This window comes from Diplotaxodon limnothrissa, linkage group LG4, assembly GCF_057381915.1.
Source record: "Diplotaxodon limnothrissa isolate DT_005_m linkage group LG4, D_limnothrissa_male_GT1.1, whole genome shotgun sequence".
Taxonomy (NCBI): domain Eukaryota; kingdom Metazoa; phylum Chordata; class Actinopteri; order Cichliformes; family Cichlidae; genus Diplotaxodon; species Diplotaxodon limnothrissa.
Window position 1 is genome coordinate 23,441,029 of NC_140599.1, and position 11,637 is coordinate 23,452,665.

General features: G+C 40.9%; 2 protein-coding genes across 5 annotated transcripts in view; one reads left to right on the forward strand and one right to left on the reverse strand.

The window, feature by feature from the left end:
- The window catches only part of dnm2a (dynamin 2a), a 33,410-nt gene extending 29,118 nt beyond the window's left edge, over positions 1–4,292 (forward strand). For all 4 annotated transcript variants that reach the window (XM_085351674.1, XM_085351676.1, XM_085351677.1 and 1 more), the window contains 6 exons: positions 1,313–1,422; positions 1,551–1,662; positions 1,897–2,061; positions 3,259–3,482; positions 3,612–3,875; positions 4,197–4,292. In XM_085351674.1, coding sequence (XP_085207800.1) covers positions 1,313–1,422; positions 1,551–1,662; positions 1,897–2,061; positions 3,259–3,482; positions 3,612–3,875; positions 4,197–4,269 — 948 coding nt within the window. In that variant the 3' untranslated portion in view covers positions 4,270–4,292. The remainder of the gene's footprint in view (positions 1–1,312; positions 1,423–1,550; positions 1,663–1,896; positions 2,062–3,258; positions 3,483–3,611; positions 3,876–4,196) is intronic.
- Positions 4,293–7,151: 2,859 nt separating this feature from the next.
- Positions 7,152–11,239, reverse strand: LOC146633849 (transmembrane emp24 domain-containing protein 1-like). Its single transcript, XM_085352584.1, has 4 exons — positions 11,016–11,239; positions 9,976–10,073; positions 8,735–8,921; positions 7,152–8,619 (listed from the first exon to the last, which is right to left on the reverse strand). Exons 1-4 carry the CDS (start codon positions 11,208–11,210, stop codon positions 8,401–8,403), a joined length of 699 nt encoding a protein of 232 aa, XP_085208710.1. The 5' UTR covers positions 11,211–11,239; the 3' UTR covers positions 7,152–8,400.
- Between the last annotated feature and the right edge of the window lie 398 nt (positions 11,240–11,637).

Consider the following 11,637-nt stretch of genomic DNA (forward strand, 5'->3'; position numbering starts at 1 on the left):
CACACACACACACACACACACACACACACAAACGTTAACTGAAAGGGCGTCCTCACGTTGGTAGCCTTTTGTGAAAAGTCGAAGAGAAAGGAGCGGTACGATGGTGGAGGCAAACTGACGTGGCAGGCGGGCTGAAATGTTCCAGCCGGGATCTGACTTTGGAATTTGCAGGAAATCGTACTGGGTTACGGGGGCCAGAGCAGAGGGAGGGGGTGATTGTGTGTACAAGTGTGCATGTGTGTAGACACTTGTTCACATGAGTCAGCCTAAATGATTTAGGAATTGGGTGTGCAAGTGCGTCGTTATGCACACGCCCAAAGTTCAGTTTTATGTATTTGTTCGCTTTAGTCAGGCTTGTCTGTTTGTTTGTCTTTGCACGTGCAGTTAAAGACTTAGCCCCTGTTTTTTTTTTTTCTTTTCTTTTTTTGCGAGTGTGTATGTGTCGTGAGGGCGGGGAATCATGAGGAACTGAGTGATGTAACTCTTGGGCCTGCACCCCGCTCTCTGTGGTTGTGCAGACATAAATGCTTCCAGATGTCTTTGCTCAACAGCGAAAGCTGGCACCCCATCCCCCTAGAGCTCCCTCATGCTCCTCCTCCTCACACTCATCATGCATTTCTTCATCCCACCAGCCTGGTGGTCGTCCACACAGAGGAAATGCATTCCATCATGTCTGCTCATTGGTGTCGAAGTATCAGAGCAACGCTCTGTGATTTTCATCTACAGCCTACAGTTGAAATCAGAGCTCTTCAACCCTACATAGTATGTAGGGGTTACACATCAAATCATTTAGAAGTTCTATAAGTAACATTTTTGAGTTAAGTGAAATATTCAAACAGAGAACATTTTCTGTGGTATTTAAAGAAAGCAAATGAAGAACTGAAAAAGAGTAAGGGTTTTTGTTTCCCACAGAGAAATTAGAATTAGAAAAGGCCTCCAAAGTTTGGGGGGAATACCAGAAAAATTTGATGCCATTAAGGACAAAGAAGGCTCTCTATAAAATCCCAACCTGATGAATAATTTTTCTACTAGTCTGCTTTGAGGAAAGCTTCATATGTTTTAGTACCATCGGTCATTTTCTGAAAACTTGACTCTGAAATTTTATTTTTGAATTTTATTTGTTTTTCAATGCTTTTGTAAATTTCAGTAAATGTTATTCACATCATGAGAAATGTCTTGACTAATGGGAGGTTTAAAAAATTTCACTACAGCACTGTGTAGAAGTCCTTATGTGTTCTCTGTTATATGTTCAAGGTTTGCCTGTTATTATTACTTTGTGTCGTGTGTAAAAACGTTTTTTTTCTCATGCTAGGAAAAAGAAAAGAAGTATATGCTTCCCTTGGATAACCTGAAGCTCAGAGATGTTGAGAAAGGCTTTATGTCCACAAAGCACATCTTTGCAATCTTCAACACTGAACAGAGGTCAGTCGTGTTAATAATAAAACCCGTACTTGTTGACCGGTATTCCTGCAGGCCTATCTTTTCCTTGTGTGTGCATGAATTTGTGTATTGGAGTGAGGCTACACACAGCCACTTGTTTATCTCTACAGGAACGTGTACAAGGATCTTCGCCAAATAGAACTGGCATGTGATACTCAGGACGATGTGGACAGCTGGAAAGCGTCTTTCCTCAGGGCTGGAGTTTATCCAGAAAAGGACCAGGTATGTAACAAAGTATTTCTGTTTGACTGGTTCTTTTCCATTAAAGAACCAGAAAGCATTCATAATCAAGCACAGAGTTTGGACTTACTGTGCAACTATAAACACTATAGCGCTTTTTCTCTCTTTACATTTTCAGGAGAATTTTCATATCTGCTCCTATTACAGGAAGTAGATGTGTGTAGGCTATAATTCTGCTTCATCTTTGCTGTTTTGTGTTTTGATGTTGTGGTTAAGGAGGAGAATGAAGAGCCTTGCCCTGCAGATACATTCTCCATGGATCCTCAGTTGGAACGGCAGGTGGAAACCATACGCAACCTGGTGGACTCGTACATCAGCATCATAAACAAATCTATCAGAGATCTTGTGCCCAAGACCATCATGCATCTCATGATCAACAGCGTAAGTTCAGCAGTTCTCACCACCAGACCAAAGTAATTGACTAGACTCGAAATACGCTAGAAGTAGAGTTATCCAATCACATTGGAAAATTTCTTTTGGGGGGAAGGGTTTGTTTTTATAAGTTGGGCATAGCAGTGTGCAATTTCTCTGACGGAGCAGTGATCATGTTGCGGTGGGCCATACTGTGGGAAGTGACATGCGTATTTAAGTTACAAAGTTATGCAGTTGCACCATGAAATGGGTTCAATCGGTTGATAGTTGCAGAAAACAGTTGGTGCCCACACCCATACTGTGTAATGCCTGAAAGGTGTGGTGTTTTCCAGCACTATTCAACCATCGGAAATACAATATGAGAAGAATATATATCCCGACAGTGTCTGCATGTTCTGGGTCTGTTACTGCAACACTGCACTGTATTTCACTTAGAGCTTAATTGGCTTCTTTTCTGCAGATTCTCTATGACAGCCACTTCATACAGTGCATAATACATTCAAGCACAGTTTCTGGTTAAAGCGGATCCTAATTGTGAGGATATGTCCTGTGAAAAATGCCAACAGTAGCTGTATCTCAACCTAAACTTTAAATGAGAGCATGTACTATTGCAACACTCTGCATGTCCTAAAATATTGCACTTCCACACAGTATCCCTCCTACGCACTCAAAGTGTATTTCTGTGAACTGTGGGAGGACGTAGCATGTTTTTTACTAGTTCTGTTGATCGTTGTCTTTCTTAAAACAAGCTTTTAATTGTACTTACAGTACTAAGTGTATTTGCTGTAGAACTATGGAGAACAGTTTTTAGTTTTCTTGTTTTTTGTTATTGGCATTAGCCGTGCATTTTATTTTGACACAAGTTCCTAAACCTGAAGCAATTAAGAGAATTTATGAGGCATCCTCACAGTAACTTGCCCACTGTCCATTTATTCTGATTTATTATTTTAGTGAGCCTACTTTGACATCTTCTAGCAGTCCAGCAACTACACATACACACACTTGTAACAAACTCCTACACGACTGTCTAGTAAGCAGCTCTTTTGCCAAGACTTTCAAATATTTTTGGTCACAGATCTATGCGTATTTTTCTTTTATGAGTAAGTATTAACCCCATAATATCTTATTAATTGGAACCACATACTACAGCCATTTTCCTGCTCCATATCTAAAGATTCTGTCTTGATTAATATGTCCTCCTTATAGGCGAAGGACTTCATCCACTCAGAGCTTCTGGCCTACCTCTATTCATCTGGGGATCAGAACATCCTGATGGAGGAGTCTGCTGACCAGGCCCAGCGTAGAGACGAAATGCTGCGCATGTATCATGCACTCAAGGAAGCACTGGTCATTATTGGCGACATCAGTGCCAACACAATCTCCACCCCAGTACCGCCACCTGTAAATGACTCCTGGATGCAGGAAGCCAGGTGAGGGTTAACGGGGTGTGAATGTAATAGTTGAAACACTCTTTCTCTAATCACACAGGAGAATTCATGTGATCTTTGTGTTGGTTTTCATTTTCCTTTCCGTTTGTCATGCACTAAACTTTTTCTCAGTCCGACCGCTCAGCGCAGGCCAACTCCTACATCATCCCAACCCCCCAGCCGTCCACCTGCTGTGAGGGGACCAACACCAGGACCTCCCTTGAACCCTTCCCCTGCATTTGGAGCACCACTCAATCCCTCCCCGGCCTTTGGTGCACCCCCAATCCCCTCCCGCCCAGGCCCGCCCATCAATGCCTTCAATAGCAGTCAGGATCCCTTCAGTGCACCCCCACAGATCCCCTCCCGGCCTGCTCGTGTCCCTCCCAATATTCCCAGGTAAGTTTTATGATGTGACCAGCAATGCGTGGAAGGTATTACTGTGATTTTTGTCGCACAGACTCTCTAACACTTTGTCTTTGACGTCACATCATCGTGTTTCTTTCGAGAGTTCCAGGCATGGTTTGTGGTTTGTCTGTCGTTTGTATACATACCTATTATTTCTGTATGCGTCATTCTTTCCTGAGTCTCAAGTTTCTCTTTGTCACTCTTCTTCCGTTCTTCTCTCTCTTCTGCTTCTGTTTGGGAAGTTTGGTTTCTTCACTGCCTCTTTGAGAGCACATCTCACTTCTTGTCCTGGTTTTTCTCTCCTCGTTACAGCCGAAGACCCCCTGGTGCTCCTTCTCACCGGCCCACCATTATTCGCCCTGCTGAGCCCTCCCTGCTAGACTAGACCTGTGGCCGAGTCCACCTAAGAGTGTGTGTATTTGTGTGTGGATGTGTGTATCTGCACAATATAGGCAGGGGCGGGGGCTCAAGGGGAGGGGCTGACTGATAGTAGTGCATAACATGCAACATCCAGCCGCATTGATGTCTGTTCAAGCAATGTTAATAAGCTGCTAATAATGTGTTTATAAATGCGCAGGAAAGAAAGCAAGCCCTTAACCACTTGAATATTGCATTTGACTGCTCTAAAAGAGGAAAACAAATGGCTCATCTGTGAGATGCATTCAGCTTCTGTCATTAGGAGATGATGTGTCAGATTCAATATTTTTTAAATGTAATAACTGGTTAATTTCCTTTACAGTTTATTTCCTGGCAAGGTTCTCAGCAGAAGTACATTTATTAAGTTATTAACTGGTACAGGCTGGGTTTTTCTCTCCCTTCCGCCCTACTTTTTTTCCCCTTCAAAATGAGCCTGGACGTTCAAGTCTAGGTTGGTCTTTGTAATATACACCCATAACCAGCTGTTCTCTCGGGTCTCCTGATTTCATATTGGAAAAACAATGGCTTATTATCACTGTTCTTTTTTCTTCCCTTGTGTTGCTTTATTTGAGTGAATTTGTCCTTTTTAAATGACAGTTATACATGTAGCTTTAAAATGAAATCTTAATCTCAACAGAGTGTAAAAACAAAGAAAAAAAAAAAGATACAGAGCAGGGTTGTTTGACACTGAGAGAAATAGCTTCGGTTCCTCCGTCAACTATTATTTTCCTCAATGAAATGTTATTCATTGACCGTTATAATCCAAGCACTTCTAACCGCCTAGCCTTACATTAAGCCACTCATAGCAGGGATGCTGTAGCTTGTTACCATAACACTATGCACAAAAGTCCGGGGGGAGGGGTGGGATGGATGCTGTCTGCACTTTCTGGGAAGCTTTCTCCACTAATTTGGAGATGATCACGTCTTGAATTTTAATCCTTCTAGTCTCAGTCATACCTCAGTGAGGCCTACAGCCTTGGAGGAGAGTTAATTCCTGGATTAGCGGATTTAAATAGAACGGCGCACACGGTACAGTTTTCTCTCGGAGAGGATAAAACTTGATGAAGCTGAGGGGTGTGTGGACAGATCTGTGATTCAGAGCGTAAAGGTGGTATTAAGTATAGATCAGATGTTACGTCTCTGTCTGGGCTTAATTTTCAAGGAAATTTTCTCTCACTTATGCTTCCATGCATAAAATGATCCTGTATATAGCTGGCCTATTCTGGGGAGTTAGCTTATCTCTCATTTTATTATAGGGTACATGACAAAGCATGCTATCGATCATAATCCAAGCCCAAAATGTCAAAATACAACGGTAGTCATCAAATTAAAGAAAGCACTAGCACTCATTTCATAGATTAGACTTCAATAAAGGCGGGAAAAGAGATTATTTCATTGTGCTTTATTTAAAATCTGGGCATTTTTTTTATTTTTTATTTTCCCCCATTTCTTTTGATGCTTTGGTAGCAATTGTATCATCTCTGTACAGGTATGTTCAACTCAGCCCCCCAGCTTCGCCTGGACTGTTACTTGGGGTTTTGCTACAGGGATTATCTGTCTAAACTTGGACGTGCACTTGGTTCAGCTGTGATTATTTGATGATGATCTTTTGATTGCTCTTTGAACGTATTTGACCATAATAAAAAAAAAATATATATATATTTTTAAGTCTTTAAGGGGAAATTGGGAGTTACATTGGGCACTTGTTTTCTGTTTTTTTTTTTTGTTTGATCAGTAGTGGTGAGCAGGTGCTGGGATTTGTGGTTTACAAAGGCACATCCTGTCAAGAGAAGCTCCCTAAGATGGTAGTCTGCTTCAAGGAAAGATGATTAATTAGCCAGACTGACAAATCAAAAAGCTGTTTTAAAAAAAAAAAAAAAAAAATGCAGCAAGATCCCAAACCACTGCTTCTTGAGACAAAATGTGCCTTTTCTTCCTTTCTCAAGGTCTGGCTTTCAGTGACAGCACCAGGAAGAATAAAATATTCCTATCCGGTCTTTATACTGAAGATCTTTAATAATGGATCTTCCACACTCCCCATGGTACACAAATTTTAAACAACTAAAACAGATATTTATTGGTCTAGAGTTTAAATCTCTGTGATTGTCACTTAGACCTGCCCTTGGGAAGGCTAACCTGTAAATGGCTTGTCATATAGTAGGCTGTGAGCAAACTGCCTTTCTCCCTAATGGACGTACCCATCTTTCTTCGAACCCAACTCTCGGATCTGGAAGACGGGGATTGGAAACAACCTGCAAACATTTTTTTTTTTTTTTTTCTTCAAACCTTGTCAAGTGCCTCTGTAGCAATTAATTGATTTGAATAAACAACATGAACGGATTTAGAAAGGCGAGTAAATAAAGAGGTGTTGTGTACAATAAAGGGACTGGCGCTGGTGGTTGGTGTCTGTTTGTGTCTTGTGTGGTCTTCTCTCTTTCTCTCAGATAATGTATAGAGCATTTCCTGGTGGTCCTCTCCTTTCTCTTTGCTTTCGCTCTCCCCCTCTCGGGCTAAAACAAGCCCATATTCCTATGGCAACCTTCTACTTAACAGCCTGCAGAAATGCATCTTGACAAATCCTGTGGTGATGAGCAGGAACACTACATTTTTGCAACATTAACTTTTAATCATTGTTTCTCTGTGGGCCAAATCATGTTCCAATAACAGCTTCTCAGATTTTCTCTTGCAACACTAAATTGAGATCATACATTTTTCACACTGATGAAAGATAAAAGGTTGCTTTTAGTATTTAGATTTTTCCAGGCAGTATTTAAAATTCAAATGTGAAATGCACTTCCCTAGTATTTCCCTTTGCTTAAACAAAAGGTCCTTCTATCCCTCAGCCGGCACCCGCCACAGTACAAGTGTCCTTGCTGTTTTGATAACTGGATCCTGAAGGGTTAACATGTCAACGGCAATTCTTTACTGCGTGTCACCAAGAGATTAATGTCAGTTGTTCCTGAACAGGCGCCCGGCCCCTCGTCGAAACCAGCAGTGACCTTGGCCACTCCGCAGTGAATGTGAAATGACTCCAATCAATGACAACAATGGGAGCAGAAGAGCACGTTTTAATTTCACTTCATCAAAACAAAGAGGCACTCCCAATAACGCTGTTACAGTCCTGCAGCCTAACTGAAGAATTCAAACTGAGTGGCATGGTTCAGGGTTTTGTTTCTTTCTTTGGGATAATGACACTAATGATTGTGGGCACAAAAAGCTGAAATAGTTTGAAATCTCATGGTGTACTTTCAGTTCTCTGTTCCCAATCCCCCAGAAGACCTTAGAGCATTTGTTTTGTATCATTTCAGTTCTGGTGCCAACTCACAAAGTGCAGCAGGAGAATTGTATTATAATTTTTCATGTATCTGCTCAGTGATGCAAAAGAGAGAATGCCTTTCAAGTGGTGGAGCATTACCACAATAAAATGATTCATGGCAGAGTCTGTAACTGCTCACAGTTATAAAAATAGACACCTGGTTTTACTGACTTCTCCACCTTAGTACCACAAAGTGCAATTGCATGAAACAAGTGACTCTGATGCCTTTTTCCCCAGCCACCTGACTGTTATTGTTTTGTGTAATATTTAACTGTCATATAGTAAATCTAATCAGGGACTTTTCTTTTTATGATTATAAATATTTATTTTATTACAGTTACTCTTTTGCATCATTTTGTTGTTTTTTTGTTTTTAAAGCTTTTAAAAAGCTTCATCATGCGCTTTCATGAGGTGACGTATCTGATAATTAGTTTTTTGGTGTTCTGATAATCTTAGTTTCTAGATGTGCCAAATGTAGTGTTTGTAATTCAATAAACTTTCAAGGGAGAACAACTGACGTTCTAGCTTCCCTAATGAAACTTTTAACAAATACCGGTGCTACAGGCATCCACTACTGTGCTATAAATGTGATTTCAGGGATGACACAAAAGCAGAAAGTGGTTTCCACAATGCATCAAAGGGAACAGTTTTTGACAATTAAAAAAAAATCCAGTGCAAAAACCAGCTTTTTAAAATGATGTAAACTGTTCCTTTAAATTCAGCTCCCATGTCAGTTGAGTGTTTTCTGCTAGTCTTTCGTCGATGGAGGTAAGGATGGTTTTGTTATGTGCGGACCTGCTTGGTGTTGACAAAGAGGCGTCGGAGGGTGTAAATTTGAACAACAGCAACAGTGAGCATGACCGACAGGTTTACGCAGGACCAAAAGGACACTCGCCACAAGTTGTCCTCCAGAAGGTAGCGGTCTCTCGCCTCAAATGCCCTCAGCATGGCCTGGACCTGATGGCTTTTCTCCAGGTGCCGGTGCACAGAGTCCATTCTCGCCTGGAGGGGGACAAAAAAGACATTAAGTGGATTTAAACGAATGGCGCTGATATGATAACCAGTTGTAGAGTAAATTTAGATCCAGGACATGCATAATTTTATTTTCTGCTCTCACCCTGATGTCTTCCATTTTGTAGTCCACCATGCTGTCTGAAGTTACAGTCTCTAACCAATCATCTTGGCCTCCGTTTTTGCTGTTCTGATTATTAATGACGACCTCAAAAAACACCATCTTCTCTGACATTTTACTGAAGCTGTTGTCAAAACATAACCGGTAGTCTCCATCAACTGTGGGATCCACCCTACAGGAAAAAGAACATTTTGAAGACAGGTGGCCGATCGATATGAATCTCCCACATTGTATATGTCTTGATACACATTCAATCATCCGGGCAAGAAAGAGTTTATCTGGACAACTGCGAAAAACTGTGATGAAAAATTTCTCCTACTGAAAACGCAATGTCCGCTAAAATGTACGTTATTAGGTAGACTTTAGACCTTCTTCCTTTTAATTCAGTTCAGATTTGTATAGCAAAAATCACAACAGGCGCCTTCAGAATGATTTCTTCTGACCTCCAGAAGTGCCTAATTCAAGGCACAGATTCAACAAGGCGCTGTAAACAATCCTCTGAGATTTTGGTTCATATTAAAATGATGGCATCACACAATTGCAGCAGATTTGTCAGCCGCACATTCATGATGTGAATCTCACCTTTCACCACATCCCAAAGGAGCTCTATTACATTGAGATCTGGTGACTGTGGAGGCCATTTGAGAACTGTGATCTGATTTTCATATTCAAGAAACCAGTTCGACAGCTTTGTGACATCATGGCATATTATCCTGCTAGAAGCAGCCATCGGAAGATGGACACATTATGTTCTGTAAACCCAAAAGATGGTTTTATGTTTGTGAGGGGTTTTTTTCTTGCTTTTTAAATTTTTTTAAAATCATTTTAGGGTTTGTAGCCTACAATTTAAAGCACCTTGAGATGACAGTGGTCATGAAGGAGCTATATAAACAGAACTGAATTGAAATGAAGCAAAAATCACAGCAGATCAGCTGTTTTTGAAATACTATGACCAGCCCATCTGGGAACAACAACAGTGTTGCATTCAAAGTCACCTAAATAACGTTTCTTCCCCAAAATGATGCTTACTTTGTCATCCTGAGCATACCTACATGCCTAAACACATTCATTTACTGCCCTGTGATTAGCTGATCAAATATTTGCATTAAAAAGAACTTGAACAGGTGTATCTAAGTCATTCTTTACGTACATTTGTTTAACTACTTTTTAATAGAAATACCAAAGAGCAAGAGAGACTGCTCATCTCAGACTGAACAGATACGCACATGTGGATACCATCAGACCTCCTGAAGTCAGAGACTAGCCGATGTCCGGTGGGTGAGAGGAGGATAAACCCAACATCCAGACCTGACCCTGCGATCACCTGTAACAAAAACAGGGATTGAAGTCAGTATTTGCAAAGGTTTGAAGTCACAATCACACAGAATTCACTAACACAGCTCATTTCTTTTCATCCCAGACATGCAGCTTACATGTGAAGCTTCTCTACTTTACAGGTTCATTTGCAACAGCTGCCTGAAATTCAAATTAGAACCCTGAGCGACAACCTAGCTCACGTGTTATCCCACTGTCTGAGTTCTAGCCACACAGTTCTCAGCAGTTAAAAGTGTTTATTTCAGCACCCAAATAACCCACTAGTTAATGAAAAGCACAGGGTCAGACAAGTTTAACACCCAAGATAGGAAATTGATGAATTTTATCAGTGACTGACTGAAAAAAAAAAGGATTTTGTCAGATGTTTACTTCTGAAGCAGGACTGGAACTTAAGGATACTGAAGGTGTAGTTATGTTGTTTAATGATTGTGACTTAGGTTTCCAAATGAATGCATTAATGCTACACGGAGACATAAAGAGTCATGACTCAGAACCAGCACACCACCACAGCTGCAAAGAGATTGCAGTAACAGAGTGACCGCGATACTAACTGTGGTCTGATTATAGGAAGTTAACCAAAGGTTATTCTGAATTTTTGAAATGAAAGTTTCTTTGGATTTATGCATTGTTGTGTGTGTGTGTGTGTGTGTGTGTGTGTGTGTGTGTGTGTGTGTGTGTGTGTGTGTGTGTGTGGGGGGAGATAATGCATAAAGATAGATTAATCATTTTGTGGGTTATTTTGCTCCCCCTCTGTGTTATGGCTTCTGCAGCACCAGTGGTTTTGTTATCTCTCTCTATGCAATGCCAAAGTCCAACACGTTTCTTGTTTTTGAGTTACATATTATACACAAACTTTTTCCGGCTAAAGCAAACATCAGAATAAACTCTGTCCGTGTACAGACAAACACCAAAGAGAGAAGTTTCCACTCACCTGGTATTCAACTTCCATGCTGTCGTTCATCGCCGTCCTTTGGTAAAAACACTCTGTGCTTCCAGCTGGTAAGAGGAACGTAAACCCCATGTTTTTGTTTGGGCCCAAACCCAAAGTCAATCCCAAAGTCAGAGTTAAATATGCCAGCAAACACAGCTGTGCAGACGCAGTCATCATGTTTTGGTGGCAGTGCATAGTCCATTTATTCTACTTTCACCAACTATGAGCCACTTGTTACACATTTGCTACACAGCTTTCTGCATATCTCTAATTGCTTACTCGCACTCTGACAGTTGGAGAATAGCCAATAGATAGCACCGCTTCCCTTAAAAGCTCAATGAGTGGAGCCACCGTTGCGACCAATAGCGCTTTGCGGTCTGAACAGCAGAGCTGACAAAGCTGACATGAAGTAATTGGTTTGTTTAAAAAAAAAAAAAATTCTACAAAATTTCTTCGAAGACAAAAGTGCTATGTTTTTCACATTTCATTTCCCCTTTCTCTTAATTTTCTGGTTTTTACACACGTAAGATCACTAACGTTGTAGGCGAACTACCTGACATTTTCCTTTAGGTGGAGCTGTTGATGAGATAAAAAAAAAAAGAATAGAAAGCAGGCTTGATAT